We start from the raw sequence: 22331 nt of genomic DNA on the forward strand, positions 1-22331 counted from the left end.
AGGGTAACCAAGTTTCAGGTTCAGAATTAGAACATTTGAATTAATGAAATAAATTGAGAAGTAGATGTGGTTATTTTACTAGTATTTTTTCTTTTGCAACTAACCAAGTCTACTCTCTCCAGTGCAGGCACTATTGGTATATGTGCGACTTTTGTCAGTTGAAATATGTGTCTGTCATGGTGCATTACAGTGGTAGCTGTAACCATTCATTTAAGTTTTCAGAATTTCTGACCTCTTTGTGCAAGTGTAGCTGGTAACAAGACTGAATAATAGCACCCTAGATACCCTTTCAATATCCACTGAATGTACTGTGCCTTGTAATATAGTAGCACTATAAGTACTGTTCCTTGTAATTTAGTAAGACTGTTTCTGTAACATTAGCTGTTAAACTCTGCAGGCCTTATCTTCCCCTCAGCATTCTGATTCTGAACTGCTGGGTGACAGAAGGGAATTATGGTTTCAGACTTCAGGGGCACCCACCAATAGACTAGTATTAATTAAGTAAGGATTGTTTTTCTCACAGAATCCTTGTGATGGGGCAGTGCTGAAAAGAGCAATCATCCCACTGTTCTTGACCCACACCCTCAAATTTCCAGAGAACCCAATATGTAGGTGAGGGGCACGCTCTGTATTTTCCTGACATGAATTTTGTCCCCTTTATCCACAGATTGTTTTAGTTGGATGACCTCACCATGGATGTGTCCAAGTTTCCCATGGTCCCATAAAGATTGTTGACAGCCACCAGTCCTGGCTCTCAGTGTTCCTTGCTGTTATTTAGCTCTGATTTACCCCTAAATATCTTCCAAGAGGCCTGAAAGCAGTGGAAGTGTTGATAATGCTGCTAGACAATACTGACCTGCCATGGTCCAGCAAATTTTCTGATTCAGCCCCAGTCAGGTCCTCAAGTTGCTGGACTGGAAACGATCAACCTGTACCTGAATTCTGGGTGGGGAAACTTACTCTTTAGCTAACCTCGAGCTATTGATTTGTCAATTGAGCTTTGTATCTCAGTATGTATTTATGTGTAAAAACATTGATTGTTTTCTATTCTTCAAAACTATGTGAAAAGCAACATATAGGCTATGTCTACACTGCTCCCTCTGGCAAAGAACGCTGAGCATGCACAGCAGCACACCACAGCAAAATGCAGGCTGCCTCCATGCTGCCTCCTCCCTGCCAGAGATTTCCCTGCTGCTGGAGTCCTTCCCTACCGCAGGAAACTGGCTGGACTCTTCTTCTGCCACAGGGAAGGATTCCAGTAGCAAGGAGGTATCTGAACATCACACTGCTAAAAATAGGAGTGTGTGTGGGGTGGATGGGGATGGCAACTGCAGGGGTTGGACGTGTCCTTGCTCTCCTCACCTAGGCAATACCTTCCCACCTACACTTCTGTTTATGCCTCTTCTAAGGTGTGTGCAGTATAGACGTACCTTCCAACACAGAAAGCCAGACCTCTCAGCAGTTGTAAATGGGGATTGCTCTCTGTTGAACTCAGTGTTCTAGGCCAGTTTATGCTAAAGATCTGGTCCACAATGTTCTCAGTAAGATCAATGGATGCAGTTAATTACAGCTTTTAACAACTGTCTTTTGTAGTTGTACTCTTCCAATTGCATGATCAGAAATTGCCTGGATTAGAAGCAGTGCAGAGCTCTGAATATAATCAGACGCAGCTTTCCTTTTACATTTTTCAGCTGTGCAAGGATCTGGTGTCATTTTTAGAACGGTGGAAGTTACTTTACATAAAGAAGGGAACACTTTTGGATTTGTAATACGAGGTAAGTTATCCCTAAACGTGACCAGCGTGAATGTGTAGATCAGGACAAGTGAAATAGCAATAATTTTTTATGATACACTCATATTTCAAAATTTGTAGTCTCCCATTTGTAAATCTTGTGTGATTTCTTCTGTGCTTAATGTACTGTGTTTATTAACTCATATCAATCTTTATTTATAGAGCAATAGTAATAGTAATGAATGCATGATGCCAAGAACGTGACTAACTTTGGGTCACATATGGCCAAATCCTGGTCCCAGTAAATAGGAAGTTTGCCGTTTGCAATGGGCTCTTAAAGGAGCTGTCTTACACACTAGTTGTATAAGCTAGCTGTTAAAATTTGATTTATGGTTTAAGAACATGACCAGCTGCTACAGTAGAATGAGAGCCCCCACACCAAATCAGAGAACAGAAACCCTTTTTGCAGCTTTTAGGCCATGACACCCTCCCTGGTATCTTGTGGGACTTAATTAGCTTATAGGTCAGAAGGGGCCAGCATGATCATCTAGTATATTTTGCAGGCCATAGAACCCTAACTTTAGGGAAAACAGTGTCCTTTTTTTCCAATGTGTAAGGTTACCCAGTGATCTCTGTTGTGCTCTTCTAAGTACAGATTTCTCCTTCTCTCCTCCCCGCCCCTTCCCACCATGCAGCAAAGCATTCGGGATACCTAGTGCTAATGTCCATACAGTAAGCGTAAAGAGGGCACACTGAGAAAAACAAAAAAGGGGAATGGATTTGTAGGGCCTTTTAATAAATGAATAGCCCCCTGTAACAAACCCTATTCAAAAGGAGCTGTAGAATAGGAATCACCTATATGATAGACGAACATAGCACTGCTCCACATGGGCAGCCGTATAGATGTATTTAGTGGCTTGATAGCGTTTGCTTTTCTACCCAGTCTGTAAGTGGGCATGTGGCAAACTTCAGAACTACGTTTTGGAAACGAATTTTAATTTAAAAAAGAGCACAAAGGATTTTTATTCCCATTCCCTTTTTTAGGTGGAGCACACGATGACAGAAATAAATCTCGTCCCATTGTAATAACGTGTGTTAGACCTGGAGGGCCTGCTGACAGGTACAATTCATTTTTTCCTCTGTTGCGAGAGAAAGGTTAGATTGCTTGTGACAAAAGTTAAGACTGATATCTGTGGAGTACAGTATACATGTTCAAATCCAGTCTGTTTAAATTAAAAAATGATGCATTTAATTGTAGTAGCAATAGGCAGGCATAGGAACTTGGCACATGATGACATAGCATTAATTTTAATTAAGAGACTAAGCTACTTGTTTCAGGCGTGCCTGTCATACATTTTATATGCCTATAGATAGATATAGAGGCAACACTTGAAAAGCCTAAAAAATGCTATGATGGAATTATTGCACTTTTCAAACACCCTTTTGATGCATAGTGCATAGTGCAACCTTTATGTATGGTTTAATTCCATACGGTATTTCAAAATGGATTTCTCTTGCACTAGAGAAACAAGTAGAGCTAATCCTGACCTGAGTCATTAACTCAGTCCTTTTTCAGGCTTCACTCCTACTCTGGCAGTCCTGGGTAAGGGGTTTAGGATGTGGCCATATTAACATGGTGTCCTTAAGACATTAAAGGAGAAAAATGGGCAGTTTCTTTGAAGGACGCTGACTTCTCTGACTTATGCTTAGAATTTTTGCCTCTGCCTAACATTAATAAATAGATAAATGTTCAAAAGATACATTGTCTGTTTTCCTGTTTTCCTCTCTTCCTGCCCTTTTCATTGAAACCTAAGTTAAGAATAGGAATACTTCCATTTTTTTTTTTTTTTTTTTTTTTTATAATTCAGGGTGTATTATAATACATGCCTAGGAGGAAGGATGGCATTGCTAGACAAGTTTGTTTTTTTCCAGCTATCAAGTAGGGAAGAGAACTGTCCAAATGAGTTGAAGGATGTTAATCAGCTGGTGATCCTTCATAGTTAGCAATGTACTTTTTCATCAATGTGTGTGTGTGTTGAGAGAGAGAGAGAGAGCGCACATATGTTGTAACAAAACCAATGCCTAATATCAGTCCATTGTGACGTGGTTATTTAGTGATGGGTAGTTTTTCCCATCACTGATTTTCCAATTAAAGCAATTTCCTTTTCACAGTGACCCTGGAACATTTTTATTGTCAAAGTAAATGTTACGAGTAAAGTCAAGTGGGATAGATGTCAGAAAGGGCATGAGTGAATCATTTTGCGTAAGTGGCTATTATCTTCAAACCACATTATCGTAAATTAATAAAGTCTATTCGTTTAATTCCCCTTCAGAGAGGGCACAATCAAACCTGGTGACAGGTTGCTGAGTGTGGATGGAATTCGGCTGCTTGGAACATCGCATGCTGAAGCCATGAGTATTCTGAAACAGTGTGGGCAGGAAGCAACTCTGCTGGTAGAATATGACGTCTCAGTAATGGGTATGTTGAAATCTGAGCTTTAGTTTTGAGAGCCATCGGTGACATTTTATTCTCCATCCATGATATGCTCCTCCAGAATTGATGATGACCTATTATATCTCTGATACTCCTATCAGCACCACCTCAGTAATATTTTAGTTTGTGGAGAAGTGAGCAGGATTATAGTTTAGAGCAGTGTTTCTTAAACTGTGTTCTACAGAACAAACAACTTGAAGGTGTGCTGTGAAAATTTGGAAACATACACTGATGGTATATATTAAAACCAGGTACGATGATGCATTCTTCAAAATTACTTCATTTTGGTTTTGCTGTATATGTTGCTGTTTGTTTGTTGGTTTATTCTGACAAAAGTTTTGGAAGAAAATTTTCATAGGTGATCCACATAAAAAATATGGTTTGGTGTTCTATGGTCTCAAAAAGTTTAAGAAACAGTAGTTTAGAGTCTTGATAGTTTTTGGTTTGTAGAGTGAAGGCACATTGTGGATCCTTGCAGAGTAACTCTCTCACTGACTAAGTTACATTTGTACAAAGCAGATGAAGGTGTGTAAACATTTCTATTCACATGGCACAAATCGGAGGTTTACTTCCTATGAAGGAATCCTTACATTATTTTGCTAATGTAGCTGCCAACACCACAGTAAAAGCCACACGACCCAAATCTCCTGAAATGACTCTGCAAAGAAGGTATGTGAGAGACAGAAGAAAGTAGGAAAGAGATAAACTTCAATGTTCAAAATGAACTTGAATTTTGATACATGATCTCACAGGAGTCCAGTGAAGATATTTAACAAGGGGCTGAACATGACCAGAAAGTGAGACAAAGTAGCTGTTTTTTACAGCAGTGTTTCATGTGCTTTTGGAGAGACTTTCCATCACCCTAGTTTTTTCGGTTGAAAGCTCCTTAACGGAGAACTGGAATCAGAGACATCTGAGGAACTGGATATCTTGTTCAGCATACTCTCGACCTCTACCCCACCCATGTTGTACTGCCAGTGCATGATGGGGTCCTGAAAATTGCCTGACCCTCAGGCAAACCTCATCCTCCATCCCTCCTGCCTTTTCCAGAAGGGCTGAAAAGAAGTGCTTTGTCCTGGCCAAAGGGTTCAAGTCCCTATATTCCTACCCACCTGCACTCTTGCTGGTTGTCTCTGCAGCCAATGAAAAGGACAAACAGGGACACACCCTGTCAACTTCCAAAAATAAAGAGGCCAAAAGACTTGACCTTTTCCTGGGAAAAATTTATTTGGCAGGTGGCAAACCACCAGGCTTTCTAAGGCAGGCACAATTTTAACCTATGGGACTCCCTCCATAAGTTCAAGGAATTCCTCCCCTGAAATTTGGCCTAGGAAATTGCCACGCAGGTGGAGGAGGATACCATGGCAGCAAGGTACTCTCTTCAAATGGCATGGGAGGCAGCTGATTCGGCAGCTAGGGTGATCACATCTGGAGTGGTCATGAGCACAGTTCCTGGCTTCAGACCACTGTCCCCTCTCATGAGATGCAGACCTCAGTCCAGGACCTCCCATCTGATGGGAATGAACTCTTGTGAGCAGACAGCTGTGAGGCTGCATGGGTTGGAGGACGCTTTGGTCTATCCTTTGCTCACTGGATACGCATATGCTGCAGTCTGCAAGGAAGTACTTCCTGTCCTGATGGGCTTGGCAGCTTCAACAGGGGTCTGGAAGGAAAAGGACTAGAGACACAGGCTTTTGTCCTCACCTGCTTTCTTCCTCTCCATCACCACTCAGTCTGTCAAAGTACCCAGGGTGCCAGAAGCACTCCACAGCAGTGCCTCAGTCATCTCCCTGGATCCTTCCTCAACCATCTCCATCCCTACCATTTGACCTGGTCATGGGTCACCTCACACCGCTGTGGGTTAGCAATCGTATCACAGGGCTATGCCCTGCAATTCTCAGCTGCCCCTCCTTTCCTTCCCCCTTCTCTTTCCCTCTTCAGGGACCTTTCTTACGAGTGGGTCCCCATTCAGGAGGTCAAGAACCTACTACACCTTGAGGTGCTGGGAGGTGGTCTCTCAGGACATGTAGGGGAAGGAGCTCTACTCATGCTACTTCCTGGTCCTAAAAGCAAAAAGGGGCATCAGAACTATTCTAGACATGCAATGCCACAAAGTCTTCTATGAAGTTGAAGTTTTACATGGTCTCCCTGGCCTCCATCGTCCCTCGCTGGATCCAGGACACGGGGACAGCACACCTGACTTGAAGGACACATATTTCATAGTCACAGATGCGTCCTCTGTTCATGCTGGGTGGATACCATTTCCAGTTTTGGCACTGACCTTTGACCTGTCATCAGTCCCGGGGGTATTCCCAGAACGTATGGTGGCAGTGACCACTTCCACGAGACATCGAGGGGTCTTGGTCTTAACATATTTGAACAATTGACTCAACGAGGGCAGATTGCCAGAACATGTGCAAAGGAGCCTCGATAAAAGACAAAAAAAATCCACCGTGACACCTTCACAGTCTTAAGGCCTGCTGGTGTTCACGGGCGTGGTTCTTAACTCCACAGAGGCCAGAGCCTTCCTTCTGGAGGTACATCTCCAAGCTATGTTGGACCTGATCTCTGAAGTGAAAAACTACCAGTGCATGACGGGGTCCTGCAGTTTGCAACTGTATCATGTTGTGCCACATGTCCACATGTACATACATGGCCTGTCATGTCTGACTCCATTTCTGACCTCTGCAAGCATTGCTGGCATTGGTCGACATTCCCAATAAACCCAGCCTTCATGCAGTAGTCAGGGTGTCAGATCACATCCAGTCATTGGACCTTGGGTCAGTGTTGGAGGGAGTTCCCTTCACAGCCCCATCCCTGTTGTTGATGTTGGCTTCTGATGCTTTGAACCTGGGCTGTAGAACACCTGGGAAAGATCAGCACACAGGGCCACTGGGTTCGGGGTGATCTGGCCCTCCATATCAAAGTCAGAGAGCTCAAAGCAGTTAAGCTGGCCTGCCAGACTCTCTTGCCCCACCTGAAGGCAAGGTGGTGCAGATCCTGATGGACGATACCATCGCAATGTATTACGTCAGCAGGCAGGGTGGACCCAGGTTGTTGTCTCTTTATCAAGAAGCTGTCCACCTTGGGACTTTTGTGTTGCCTACCATTTATCTGGTAGCCACGCACTTGCCTGGGACCAGGAATGTTTTAGCAGATCACCTCAACAGGACCTTCTTGTCTCACCACAAGTAGTTACTCCGTCCAGAGGGACTCCTCAGGTGAACCTATTCATGTCCAGGCAGAGCAGGATGCACCACGTGTTCTGTTTCATCTGGTACATAGACAGGAGCTGCCTGTCAGAGATGTGTCCCATCTCATGGTTGCAAGCTGTGATAACACCTTCCTGCCAGTGCTTTTCAGGCCAGCTACAGGGGAGGAGGGAAAGAGGCCAATTGCCTCAGGCCCAGCATTTCGAAGGCACTCTAGTAACTCTGGTACTCTAGGCAGTGATGGTGGCTGGAGCTCCGGGCCCCTTTGAATTGCTGCTGCAGGGCTGCTGCGCCATTAACGTTCAGCTGTGAAAGATCAGGGAGACGAATGCCACAGTCTGGGCAGTGCTGAGGCCTGAATGCTCTAGGCCTCACCTCTTCTGCCTTTGGCCCTGCCCCTTCCAGGGTTTGGAGCTGAGCCCCTCTCCCACCTTGTCCCTGGTCCCAAAGTGGCTGTCGGCCCCACTGGTGCCCATGAATCACAGAGTCCCCTTGAAGATCAAACAGGACAATATAAAGGTTATCCTAATAGCTCCTGGGTGGCATACAAGCACTGATTCAGCCCACTGGTTTACCTTTCGATAGCCTCCCGGCTGCAGCTACCCCACTGGCTGCATCTGCTGTCCCAGAGTTAGGGCAGCCTTCTGCACCCAGATCTGGTGGTGCTCTATTTGATAGCACAGCTCCTGCCTCTCTACACATGGACAACTGGGAATGCTTGGCCTAGGGCCAGCAGGTTTTGTTGGATAGTGGGAAACCCTCCACCAGAGAGACTGATCTGAGTAAGTGGAAAACGTTCAGAATGACATACCTGGGCCAAGCAGATCTTGCTGCAGGAGATCCTGGATTATATTCTGCACCTCAAACTCCAAGGTTCATTCCTGTCACCCAACCTCTATTCCAAGGCAAGTTGGTCTATGCCAACAACATGACATCCTGGTTTTTGAAAGGTCTGGAATATCTCTGCCCACATGTCCAGGCTCTCGTTCCTCCCTGGAACCTGAATTTCATACTGTTGTTGAAGGGGTCTCCCTTCAAACGTCTGGCTTCCTGCTTCTCTCCTGGAAGGCTTCATTTCTGGTTGTGATAATGTTGGCCTGTAGGGTGTTGAAGATCAGGGTGCCTACTTCAGAACCACTCTGTGGGGTATTCTACAAGGGTAAGGTCAAACTGCAACTGCACCTGGCATTTCTTCTACTGTAATTTCCAAGTTTCAAACTGACCAGGACGTATATTTATCTGTCTTCTTTCCAAAGCTTCATACATGAAATAAGAAATGCAGGCTGCATGTTCTTGACATCAAGAGGATGCTGGTCTTCCACATAGATAGGACAAAGCCATTCCGTAAGTCAACACGGTTGTTTGTTTTGGTGGCAGACAGATTGAAGCGTCACGCAGTGTCTGTTCGAAGGATTCTCTCCTGAATCACAGCCTGCATCTGCTGTCAGCTGGCAAACATGTCCCCACTGGTGAGCGTGGCGGCAGGCTCGACTCGGGCACAAGCATCATCAGTGGCCTTCCTGGCAAAGGTTCCAGTCCAGGTGATATGTCATCAGTTCACATCTCATTAAACACTTTCCCAGAGAGCTCAAAACGAAGCAGGGCTGCAAGCGGCATGACCATGCACTCCAAGCCTACCTACATGGACACTGCTTGTGGTCGCTTAGGATGCAATTGACATGAACAAGCACTTGAAGAAGCAAAAATGATTATCTAGCTTTCCATAGCTGCTGTTCTTCGAGATGTGGTGCTCATCTCCATTCCATTACCAACCCTCCTGCCTCTTGGTTGGAGTTGCTGGCAAGAAGGGACAGAGGGCACAGATCTGGCGGTGCCTGAAATACCAATGCTTGAACACAGCGCTCAAGAGGGCACCATGGCTGACCCTACCAATACCGCTAGAGCAAAAAAGTCTGTCAGTTGTGCACTTGGGTGTGCACATCTCTACAATGAGATGGACATGAACAACACATCTCAAAGTACAACAGTTGTGAAAAGGTAGGTAACCATGTCTTCAAAGTTGTGAACATTTCAGAATTACAAACAATCTCCATTCACAAGAGGCTGGTAACTCTGAGGTTTTACCATATTAATCTTGTACCTTAGCCAGTCACTTCACCTCTCTGGCTGTGTCTACACTGCATACTAAGCCCAGGCTCTGAACCAAGTTTGAGCCCAACACACACACACATCAGCCTGCTGGGAGTCCTCTGACTCTACTAGATCGATACCAAGTCCTCCTGTCATTTGGCAGTGTGGATGCATCTTAAGCGGGAGAGCTAAATCAGAAGGTCTGCCTAGGGCAGTATAGACATGTTGCATGACTGACAGACCCAGATGCAACACTCGTAACCCCAGGTTTACAGTACAGTGTGAACACTTAAAGCCTGGGCTTGGAAACATGAAGTTCACAAGCCCTGGTTTACAATGCAATATAGACTTATACTACCTGTGCCTCTTTTTCCTCTCCCCACACTTTGTCGGTCTTGGTTGTACAAGACTTGGGGAAGGGAATGTCTCTTGCTGTATGTTTGTGCATAGCTTAATATAATGGGGCCCTGACCTGGGGTGGGGCTCTAAGCACTATTGTAATACCAATAATGGTAACAGCCCTCCTTGCCTGTTGATCAGGCCACGTCCCTTTCTTCTTGAAGGCCTTGCAGCTGCATTGAACTTCGCAGGGCTGTGCATGTCCTTAAAGTTTTTCACATGCTTGAATACCTTGGTGAATTAGGCAAAACATCATATTAACCTACCAACTTGAAAAGAACACTTTCTACCTGTTTCTTCTTTAGAAATGCATCTTGTTTAAAAGGCTGGTTCATGGAGCACATTTTGATGTAGTTCCAAGAGGACTTTGAAAAACAGTTTAATCTCTGAAAATGATAGGAACATGTGTGCTTCAGTGACATTTTGAGGAAGGCATGTTTTCACCATGAGTTAGGGGCATAGAACTGCTCTGGTATAGTAGAAATGGCACCCTACGAGGTGTCTCTTTTCCCCAAATTGTCTCATTCTGTTTTGATGATGAAACAAGACAGTTGTTCATATTTCTAAGAAGATTTAAGGGAGATTGCATAAATTTCTGATTCTGTGCAAAATATGTAGTGCTGCAAGTCTGTGTGTGCAGGAGATGAGTATGAAAATCTCACACTAAATTTAGTATCGTGCAGAGATAGTATAGTCTGCATGGACTTTATGGCTTTTTCATTTTTCTTGGTAGTCCTTCGATTAAGCTATTGACGGAAGATTAACTGCACTTTATTATCAATTAATGATTTAAAAGGTCTCCTCAGGAAGAGGGAAAACATGAGCCAAGACATTTGGCTTTGTGAGGTAATACACCAGGGACATTTTTTTCCCCAGCAATATCTACAATGAATCTTGTTAATCTTCATTGGAGTGTATCTATTTCTAGAGGACATGGTGTAGGGTAGAAGAACAACCTCTACATGGAGAATTACTGCATGAGATTGAAATAGGTCCTAAATTGTTCAGGCTAGAGTATTATATTGTAGTTAGCCAAGTGAATTTCATAACAGCTTATTTTAGATAGTGGGTGAGCATTAAATTGCACTTGCCTAAGACAACAAACAAGGCTCAGGTTTTCCTCAAGGAGAAGCTGGAGTTCAGCGATCTTACGGGCACAGATGAGAAATAGCGTAAAAGTGTGACAGTGCCATTATAGCACAAAACTGATAGTGACGTGCCCCAGAAAGGAAATAAAAGTTTATTAATAGATTTCTTAATGTGCAGAATAGGGGAAATGCTCTTCAGGTTTTTCAGAAAACATCTGAATCACATAATCATAATTATTGTATATACTTTGGAGCTAATGAAAAAAACTCTGAGAATTATGAGGAAAATTCATCCGTCGGCCTGGATTTCAGGACATGAAAATAGTACCATGACTTAGAATTTTGACCTCTGTCTACCATTTTTGTGCAGCTGTTAACTAAAGTATAGCTTATTGTTGCCCCTTAAAGCTATCTGTCTTGTTACATCTCAATGATTCTTGCATAGCGAATCTTTGCAGTAGAGAGGTTATAATCAAGCAAAAAGTAATAAATTGTTAGGTTATAGTGTCTCAGTGAATTTGAGGTGGCTGGCTGAAGCTGAGGGAGAACACAAAGATCCTTTTTGTAATTGGCAGCAGTGATAGCTGGTACGGTCCTGGGATCAGGTTCGGCTCAGCTTCCTGCCTCCAGAAGGGATAGGGCTATTAGCCCTTCCTCCCCATGTCCCACCCCCACCCCCCAACTCCCTCAGAGCCATATGTGGAGCGGTGTCACAGTGCTCCACAGCATTTCAAAGGGGCTCAGAGCTCCAGCTGCTGCCGATGATACTTCAGCCACACCGGCTGCCAGAGCGCCAGGCCCGTTTGAAATGCTGGGCCTGGGGACAACTACCCCCTTTGTTTCCCCAATCCTCCTGTCCCCCTTTGGTGAGACTGTTTATAATGAACTTCAGTAACAGAGGTTTCTGCTTAGCTTAAGTAGCAGGGACCTGTATTCATATTCTTATAGCCAAAGGAACAGGGTTCTAATTCTAGTTTGTGTATTTGGCTTGTTTGTCTAGAAATTATAGTACTTGTTTGTAGCTATGGTTTCACTGAAGAGTGGCAAGCAACAATTGTTTCCTGAAAAATTACAAGGAAATTAGCCAAGCTGATGCTGATTTCTAGGTCTTTAAAAATCACTCTGACTATAGAACCGTTCAGTACAGCTGCTTTGCTAAAGAAGCTCACAAGGTAATTAGATGAACATTACATTTACTCCCCTGTATAACTTTGCACAGGGGAAAATACTAATGGGCTCGTTTTCTCAAAAGTTCAAAGACAATTGTATTTTAAAGCTATCGATGCTTTACAATGACACTTTTTAAAAATATGCTTCCAAGTATCTTACCTCATGGGGTCACGGTAGGTAAAATATTTGGTGCATAGAGTGGTCAAAGAGAAATAATTTTTAAAGGGCATGTTTACAAAAAAATCTGCCTTACTATTTCAGGACCCACCTGGAGGGGCACTATATAACATCTGCACAGTCCAACAGGCATGTTGTGCAATCTGTACAAACTGATGACCACTTTTAAAAACCAGGGCAGGGCAATACGTGGAAGAATAAAGGGAACCCTTCCTCCTAAGCTTCACAGAGCACCATAAAGCAAGGGGATCTATCTTGAGGAACTTTTGGAGACCCAGATATCTCCAGATTAAGAGGAAGCTAAAGGAGCTGGAGACACTGCAAAGTGCCAATGGGAGGAGCCAGGACCCTTGCAAGGAATTTGGACTGAGCAAGACACTGTGAAATAGGGGGAGCTGAGCCCCCAGTGGAGCTCCTATACCCCACAAGCTCCTTCTGTTTTATTAAAAAAGCTTTAGTCTAGTAAAAATAAAATCCTTTGGCATGGAGAATAGACTGAGATCTGACATTTAAAGGAGACTGCTAATAGCAGCACTGTGTAAAAGGCTGGATCCCATGGTACTCTAAATGCAAATGATCTGATCCTTTAAAATACATTATCTCTTATTATGTCCCATCAGGGACCGACTTGCTGTGTGTGTCAAATTTATGCCAAAAGCCACTGCTATTGTCATAGTAGTCTTAGGAGGTGAGATAGTAATCAGCCCTTGTATATCATTACACATCAAGGAAAAACCCCTACCTTTAAAGAACACTGTTAAGTTTGCCAAGTCAGGAACATCAAAGTTAAGAGATACCACTGGTAAGGCTGCATGTTCTCACAGTTTCCCTGCCCAAGCTCTTCATCCAATCTCATGTCCAACCATGGCTCCTTGTCCCAGACTCTTTGACCAGCCAGTCTCAGTCTCTCCTCTCAGATCCCAGTCTCCACTCCCAGCTTCCAATCTAAGCCCCATTCTCCTACACACCCTATCTACCAGTCCCCATTTCCCCTCTCCAGTTCTCTGCTGGCCTCCAATCCCAGTATTCCCACCACCCCAAGATCCTTGTTTAAATCTACTTCCACCTCCACCTATCCACTAGCAGGTCTGGCTCTTGATCTCTCTACATGCCAGTCAGGCAGCTTCCTTCTCCTTATTGCCTGAGCCCAACAGGGGGCTTGTGGAGGTTTTGTCTCCACAGAGATAAAAGACCCATGGTATGGCCACAGCTGAACAAGTCAGCTGATTCAGACTGGAACCTGAGCTCTGGCACCTTGCACCCTCGCTGTGTCCCAGAGCTCAGGCTCTGGCCCAAGATGAAACATGTACATGGCAATTTTTCAGCCCCATAACATGAGCCCTGGGAGTCTAAATCAAATGATGTGGGCCAGCTGCAGGTTAGTTTATCTCTGCATAGGCATCTCCTGAGAGCACAGAAGAGACATGTTCTCAGCTCTTAGTTCAGATGCCTGGATCAGGATCTTGTGTGACCCACAGCAGCCCAGAGGTGCACTTGCAGAGAAAGTTCTGCTCAGTGCCTGGATGGAGCAACCCCAGTGAAGACAGAACCTTGGGGAATTTAGCTGCTGAAAACTACAGAGTCTCTAGTACAGGGATTCCCAACCTATCGGTCAGGACCCAAACACGGGTCATGATTAGATTTGTTAAGGATTGCCAGGAGCTTGGAGCTGCATGTGGCTCTTAAATAAGCCATTTGTAGCTCCTTAAAGCTGCTACATCCAGCGGCTATCTCTGTCAATAGAGAAACGATTGCGTATTACAAAGGCAGCTTCTCCACCTTTGATATTAGTAGCCATTCCAGGCAAGCCCCGTAATAGACTCTTGCAGTAAGTAATTAATTCTTGTCCCCGCTCCTCTCTTTCCCTCTTTGCCTCCCCCACCGCTTTCTGTCCTATGTAGCTGATTTGTCAGTTTTCATTTTTTGTTTGTATCGTCCCCAATCCCTGAGTGTGACTCACCCACCCCTTCAGACCCTGCGTGTGACGCTCCCAGCTCCTGGTGTGACTCTCCCCCCAGCCCTTGATTGTGGACTCCAGCCCCTCAATCCCCACAGCCCCTGAGTGTGACCCCCATCCCTTGAGTGTGATTCCCCCATCCCCTGAATGTGAATCCCCCCCACAGCCCTTCTAAGTGTGGGGTGTAAGCTGGGGAACCAGGCAGTGGGGCACAGCTTGGAAATAAGGGTCTTTTCCCCACCCATAACTCAGGTCAACTATAATAATAAAATAATAATTAACTATAATAAATATAGTATTATTATTTTATTAATGTATTTTCCCCTTTATCTATGAAATAACTACTATGAACATATAAACATAAGGGGGCGCAATTTTATATTCTTGCCTCAGGCCCAAATTTATCTAGTTATGGTATTGCACCTCTCTCTCTCGCTCTCTTCCCCCCACTCCCCGCCTCAGTTTTTGAAGTGCCTGGGGTCACCAGGTCTTCCTGAATTGTCAAAATGGGTCCGTCTCTGGAGAAGGTTGGGAGCCACTGCTCTACTGGATATGCACATATTTCAAGGGCATCTAACTTGCCAAGATTCAAGCAGTTTTTGCAAGGATGGACAAACGTCAAGTCTCTGCTTAAAGGGATAGGAATGCTAGGGATTTTCAATGTAAAGGCTGACCAAACGTTTGAAAATGGGCAAAACAATGCATTTTCCCCTAGCCTCGTTCTGAGAAAGGGCTGAATTGTTCTATTTAAATTTTTCAAAAGTAATAATAAATAACAACCTAAGGCAGACAACTGGCAGGAAAATTTCAGCCCAAATAGTCAGTTTGGCAAAGTTACAAATGACAGAAAACAGGGGCTCATAATGGGAAGTGTTGGGCAATGTTAGTAATAGGTCATATTACAGACATCATGTTGTTATACTCAATCTGCAGTGTTCCTTTGTCCTTCTTATTTATTGTCTGCTTTTGTTTGTTCTAATTTGTTTATCTTTGTCCATGAGCAGGAGATAAATGAAAAACAGGAAGGCATCCTCACCTTTCACTCTCATAGTTTTTTACTTTACAAAACTTCATGTTAGTCCCTAAAGAGAAGTGCAAGAGTTCAGTGGTGACTGATAGCTTACAAATGACTCTAACAGGCTCAATTAACATCTTTGACTGGGACTTTGGGAACCAAGGGCTCATTAAATGCAGCTTCCTCCACTTCATTCTGTATGAGAGAAAAACTGTGATAGAGAAATGAAATTTTATTATGACAGAATAAGTAAAAATAAAGTTTCATTATCTGAAATAATAAGAGAGAAGGCAGATTCATTCTATTCAGTGAGCCACTTGCAATAGAAAAATGTTGTTCTCTCCTGTTCTTGCTGTTAATTTGGACACAGAGAAACAGACAACTGCTTTCAAAGCTGTGTTAGGAAGCTGTAATCAGCTACGTAGTGCTGATCTAAACACTGACCGATTTTAATTTAGTTCAATGTAAAGCAGTACCTTTTTTGGGAAATAAAAAAAAGGAACCTCTCCACTCCACCTGCCCTCCCCCGGCCATCCAGTCCCATCACTGGGGCTGCCAAGGTGTCAGAACTAAGAACCAGCAAGTACCAGCACAAAAAAACAGCCGGATAAAGTATCTAGCATTTTTCATGCAGGGCCTCTGTCTATATGGAGGACTGCTAATATGTCCTCCCATGTCCTCTGAAGGAAGCTGGTCTGACTTTTTGGGTGTCAGTTAAAGTTTCTCTGTCCCTCAATGAGAGGGAGGCAGTAACCTGCATAAACCACCTCTGGCTGAGAAACAATTGCCCTCTGCCACTCTCATTAATAAAAGAAATACCAGTTATGGACACCTTCTCACAAAATATTTTCTTTTCACTTTTCCCTAAACCAGTTGGCCCCTGAAGTATCAGCTTTAGCAGGCCTATTGTACAGTTTCCCCTCAAGTATTCTTCAGAAGGGTGACCCTAATTTGACCCTTAGTAGGTCATGAGCTTTTGGGGTAAAAACCACTTCATCAAAAACCCACTTCATCTGTCTAAACTCATTAGATGGTGTTAAATGGTTCAAGTTAAACTCAGTCCCTACTCTTTATATGAAGATTGGATTCAGAATTCTGGCTCTTTGAGAAGTGCTTGTACAAAGCACTAGAAGAAAATCCTAGTTGAGCCAGCCTTTGCCTCTCAGATTTCATAAGTCTTCGTTTGTCTGTAACACCTTAAATGGTGTCATGCCACGAGTGAGAGGAAAACACCAAAGTGTGTCTATAAATCAGTTGAATACAATCTGGGGACCACAACCACTGAAATGTGTTCATCCTAATAATCAGTTTTTGCGTGGTGTCCCAGCAGGACAAGTTAAAATTGTTTGATGCCCTTACTGTGAATTTCCAACCTAGGATGTTTGTCTTTCTCTTCAGTGCAAGCTTTATGCTGAATGTCCTGAGTTTATAGTACTTGGTTTGCAGATAATAACAATATCCTTGTAATATATTTCACCTTAAATGACTGATATGCACTCTCAGTCTTACCTCCGTTTAACATAGCTTTTGTATAGGCCCTATAAAATGGGTATTTGTCTCAAGTTTATTAATTTCAACTGTTTTCCTTGTTGTCATTCCACTACTTGCTACTTCCTCCTCATTGGTGGATGTTGCATGTAACAGTGGGGACATATATGTGTTATGTTTATTTTCTCGCAGTTAGACATCCACCAATCTGGATGACACCATTCACCCATAAAAATGAGGACCGTGCATTTTATTTGTTTGGCATCAGCATTACATCTACTAACTTTTAAGCCTTTTGAAAAAGGCCTGGAATTGCTGCCTGCTTCCAGCTGGTTTATATTCGCCAGTCTGCAGAACTTCTCCAAGGAATTTACTTTACTAGTTAGAGTAAAATGTCCTTTTTTCATCTCTTACTAAGTATAATTGTAGTGTCACAGGTGGAGACGAGGTGAGTGAATTGTCTCCCCACCTTGAATGAAGATACCCTGATGTTTTGGGCAGAAGATGTGGGGGTGGGAAGAGCAGTAAGGAAGAGGACTGCAATCTCAACCCTATGCTCACACTTAAACCTCAGTGGAGATTGAAGACGTGTTCATTCTTTAGGCTGGCTCATCTGTTACTTGTTGTGCTGGATAAAACCAAACTAAGTGGCATAACAAGTCCTCTCAGTTTACATGCATCTGAAAAGAATTGAACAAGACATGAAGTGCTTAAATTTAGGGCAAAAATGTCATGATGTCGCACAGGTGGGCTGGTAATTAAGCACCTCAAAGATTAAAGCAACTTGTGAACATGACATACAGTTCAGTGCGGAAGAAACTCTATAACCAGAAAAATCCAGTTAAAAAACATCAGCCACTGGAGCTGGCTTAGTGACACTGCAGCAAACCAGGAGACCAAGGACTAAGCCTGGTATAAAATTTCTGTATCTTAGAAAGCACTTGGGCTGTTTTCCCTGGGGGTGCGGGTGAAGCCTGATTGTCTCTGAAGGAAAAATAGTGGTGTCATTAGCAGCAGCAATCACTCCAGCCAGTGTCTGTGCAACGGTGAACATTGCTCGATTTACTTCCCAAAACAGTTTGCGGGAATAGGGTGGGAAGGAAGTTTGAATTGAACGAGTATATCCTCTTGACCATTTTTATCTACAGGGCACAGAAGCTGTGTATGATGGGTTTGGTTCAGTGGAGAGTGGCTTGCAAGGCCCTGAGGCCTGAGCCTAGAACATCATTAATAAATATAACTGAGAAGCTAAACTTGCAGACAAATAGACTAAATTCTGATTTCGATTATACTAGAGTAAGGCCCTGATTAGACAAAGTATTTAAGCAGGTGCTTAATTGTAAGTGCATCCTTAAGTGCATTACTGAACATGCATGGATTTGAGCAGGTGCTTAACTTAAACATGTTTTTAATCCTTTGCTTAAATCTAAAATAACTCAATTGAAGGAGACAAAAAAGCAGTCCTGTAGCACCTTAAAGACTAACAATATAATTTATTGGGCAATGTGCTTTTGTGAAACAGACCCACTGCTTCAGATCTTAGGATTCTCCAGATCTGACGAAGTGGGTCTGTCTCACCAAAGCTCATCACCTAATAAATTATACTGTTAGTCTCTAAGGTGCTACAGGACTGCTTTTTTGTTTTGTGAAGATGCAGACGAATACGGCTACCTCTCTGAGTCAATTGAAGGAGTTCTAGAATGAACCTGGTGTGAGATCAGAGTCAGATGCAGTGAGGTTCCATAGGTTTTCAAGTTTGAACTATGAAAGTGGTATATGAGCAATAAAGAATGCAATCAGATGTGATTTTCAGACACCAGGGCTACATCTACACGTGCAGCCAACATCGAAATAGTCTATTTCGATGAATAACGTCTACACGTCCTCCAGGGCCAGCAACGTCGATGTTCAACTTCGACGTTGCTCAGCCCAACATCGAAATAGGCGCAGCGAGGGAACATCTACACGTCAAAGTAGCACACATCGAAATAGGGATGCCAGGCACAGCTGCAGACAGGGTCACAGGGCGGACTCAACAGCAAGCCGCTCCCTTAAAGGGCCCCTCCCAGACACAGTTGCACTAAACAACACAAGATACACAGAGCTGACAACTGGTTGCAGACCCTGTGCCTGCAGCATAGATCCCCAGCTGCCGCAGAAGCAGCCAGAAGCCCTGGGCTAAGGGCTGCTGCCCATGGTGACCATAGAGCCCCGCAGGGGCTGGAGAGAGAGCATCTCTCAACCCCTCAGCTGATGGCCGCCATGGAGGACCCAGCAATTTCGACGTTGCGGGACGCGGATCGTCTACACGGTCCCTACTTCGACGTTGAACGTCGAAGTAGGGCGCTATTCCTATCTCCTCATGAGGTTAGCAACTTCGACGTCTCGCCGCCTAACGTCGAAGTTGGTGCCGCTACTTCGAAGTAGCGTGCACGTGTAGACGCAGCTCAGGTGTTGAGTTGGAGGGCTGGCAGTTGGAAAGGGGCTCATCTTTTTATTCATGAACTGAACAAATTGGATCTGGAGATCAAGCAGATATGCTAGTATAGAGATTCACAAAGGCTGTGTCTACACTGGCAAGTTCTTTTGAAATATTTTTTGAAAGAAGGGGCTCTTGCGAAATTTTCAGCAGAGCCTCAACACACAAAAAGCGTTCTTTGAAAATTTAACTAAAAGCAGGCAGTGCTCCTTTCAAAAGTGCTCTTCCATGCCCGTTTCAGGAAGAGTGCTGTCTTTTGAAACCTTCTTTGAAAAGAAAACGTGTATATGCTCCGTGAGCCCTTTTTTTGAATGAACAGTCCTCATGGCACCTGATTTTCAGTCCCTGCCCCATTCTTTTGAATGAGTTGGGGGCTGCGTGAAAACTGTCTTTTGAAAGAGCAGCTCCTCATTTGAGCTGTTTTTCTGTGTGTGGACACACTCGTTTGAAAGATCTTCTGGAAGATATTTCCGACAGAACTTCTTTTGAAATGTCGCTGTAGTGTAGATGTAGCCAATTTTTTTTTTGACAGTGCCACTTTAAAATTGCACTTCAAAAGTTCTCAACTCAAAAACGTCATAAACAGAATATTCATACAATGATTAATTGTGTTCTGTAGACATATTTTAATCAGATTAAATTTAACTAAATCAACCCCATATATAAGTTAATGTAAACTGTGGGATCCTATGTTTTTAAGATCTTGGAGTTAAGACAGCTCACCAAGAGATGACACTCCTCGGACCTGTTCCTTTTAGGCAGCCAGTAACAGACTTTTATTCTCCCTGTTTAGGCCTATGCACAGTGTGAATTTTCTACCTCACACGGTAGACCTGTTTGTATACTAAGTCACAGGAAAAAGCAGAGATTGTGAAGTCAAAAGAGGAAATTCACAGGATGAAACAAGCAGCAAGGTCTGTCCTGTTTAGCGCTAAAGATAAAGGGTTATTAGGGTATGTCTGGGAGTACAAGGAAACTTAGAGGGTCTTTCACCTGAGAGGCAAGCTGACCATGTATGTCTCTTAGGCTATGTCTACACTAGCCCCAAACTTCGAAATGGCCATGCAAATGGCCATTTTGAAGTTTACTAATGAAGCACTGAAATACATATTCAGCGCCTTATTAGCATGCGGGTGGCCGCGGCACTTCGAAATTGACACGGCTCGTCCCGACGGGGCTCCTTTTCGAAAGGCCCGCGCCTACTTCGAAGTCCCCTTATTCCTATCTGCTCATGGGAATAAGGGGACTTCGAAGTAGGTGGGGTCCTTTCGAAAAGGAGCCCCATTAGGACGAGCCGCGCAGCGGCGAGCTGCGTCAATTTTGAAGTGCCACGGCCACCCGCATGCTAATGAAGCGCTGAATATGCATTTCAGTGCTTCATTAGTAAACTTCGAAATGGCCATTTTGAAGTTTGGGCTAGTGTAGACACGGCCCCAGAAAGGGAGGATTACAGCCAAGCCACGATATAAGCCACTGCAAGTACTATAAGCAATATTGTGCAAAACACAAACTTATTTCATAGGGAACCCTTTGTTTCCAATATGTGTATTCACTATTACTTGAATATCTGTGCTTGGTTAAATTAACTTATATGGGATTTTACTTTCTAACTGCTGTGTGTGAAGTGGAGCGGTGCTAAGAGATGGAACTGGTAACCTGGGGTGCACTGCCTCTTTAGAAGCAGCAGATCTGTGACTACTGTGAGGGCCCAGCAGGAGAGAGTCTGGGCACTGCAGGGAGATAATCAGAAGACTCGAGGTTTGGAGTGTGCCTATAGTAGCATGTAGAGAGACTGCAGGGGTGCCCTGAGAAAGCATCATACCTGCATAAGCCTAGAAAGGAGGTTCTGTGCTGCTGCCTGTGACTGGTAGAATGAGGAGCAGGAATAGATGAGGCTTCCTCACATGAAGCACTAGCGCTAGTGGGGTTCCTCACAATCCTGGGCACCCCCGGGAAGTGTTACACACATTTGTTGCCAATGCCGGGGGTGCTCCAGGGCTGCAGCACCCATGGAAAGAATTAGCAGGTGCCCAGCCCCCAGCACTAGCCCCCTTTCCTCCTTCCCACTCCCACAGCACGTCCCACCCACCAGTGGCCAGTGTTCCCTATTAAGATGTGTGCTTGTACAGCCATGGAGGTGTGAGTCAAATGCTACCCTGCTGATTAGGAGAGTGCTGCCCACAGCTTGCATTTTGTTTTTCTGCTGGTGCACATTCACACACGCCTTGGTGCACTTAAAACATTTATTCCACACAAGGCTGGAAAAGATTGGAGGGAATGTTGCTGGTGATCCCATCAATCAGCTCCTCTCCTTCCCTCACCATACTGCCCAGTCACTATGATCAGTTAGTTGTTCTTCAGTGTGCAGGAGGCACTGGAAGTGGGGGTGGAGGCGTGGGCATGGGGGCGGCGGGCTGAAAGAGGCAGGGAGGCAGTGGAGTGGAGGTGGTAAGAGGTGGGGCAGGGCATTGGGGAAGAGTGAGAATGGGGACAGCAGGACTGGGAGAGGTGGGATTGGGTGGGGGGGGTTGGAGGAAGGGGTGAAGTGGGGGAGGGGCATGGGGATGAGCAGGGGAAGTGGGGTTGAGCACCCCACCCAGAACAATTGGAAGCTGGTGCGTATGTAAGCACATAATTTCTTATCCTGTGGGCTCCAGATTATGGGGGAACTGGTTTGAGGAATTAGTACTGAGAAGTTCATTCATGTGCAGCATGTGTGAAAGTTTGTATTTTTGTTGCAGTCAGTTCTTGACAAGGAGTATAATTTTTCTTCTTTTGCTTCTCGGTATCGTAGTGCATCTCATTTTTAGAGAAACTAGAAAAATGTGGCACGATATTGATTATATCACATGAGCCATTCAAATCTAAATGCTGGAGAACGGCTTTCAAAGGGTGTTAAGGAGACTGATCATTCTGCATTTGGAGCATAACCTTTTGTGGGCAAAGACCCACTTTGTCAGATGCATGAGGCGGGCGGGGGGCGGTTCAGAGGAGGTATAAAAAGGGAGTCTCAGTCAAGGGCTCTCCCC

The 22331-nt window shown here is 44.3% G+C and overlaps 1 protein-coding gene across 5 annotated transcripts in view; it reads left to right on the forward strand.

The window, feature by feature from the left end:
- The window catches only part of GRIP1 (glutamate receptor interacting protein 1), a 559979-nt gene that overhangs the window by 416196 nt on the left and 121452 nt on the right, over positions 1-22331 (forward strand). For all 5 annotated transcript variants that reach the window (XM_075013442.1, XM_075013403.1, XM_075013414.1 and 2 more), the window contains exons 5-7: positions 1692-1775; positions 2777-2852; positions 4066-4211. In XM_075013442.1, coding sequence (XP_074869543.1) covers positions 1692-1775; positions 2777-2852; positions 4066-4211 — 306 coding nt within the window. The remainder of the gene's footprint in view (positions 1-1691; positions 1776-2776; positions 2853-4065; positions 4212-22331) is intronic.

Source organism: Carettochelys insculpta, chromosome 1 (assembly GCF_033958435.1).
Source record: "Carettochelys insculpta isolate YL-2023 chromosome 1, ASM3395843v1, whole genome shotgun sequence".
NCBI lineage: Eukaryota > Metazoa > Chordata > Testudines > Carettochelyidae > Carettochelys > Carettochelys insculpta.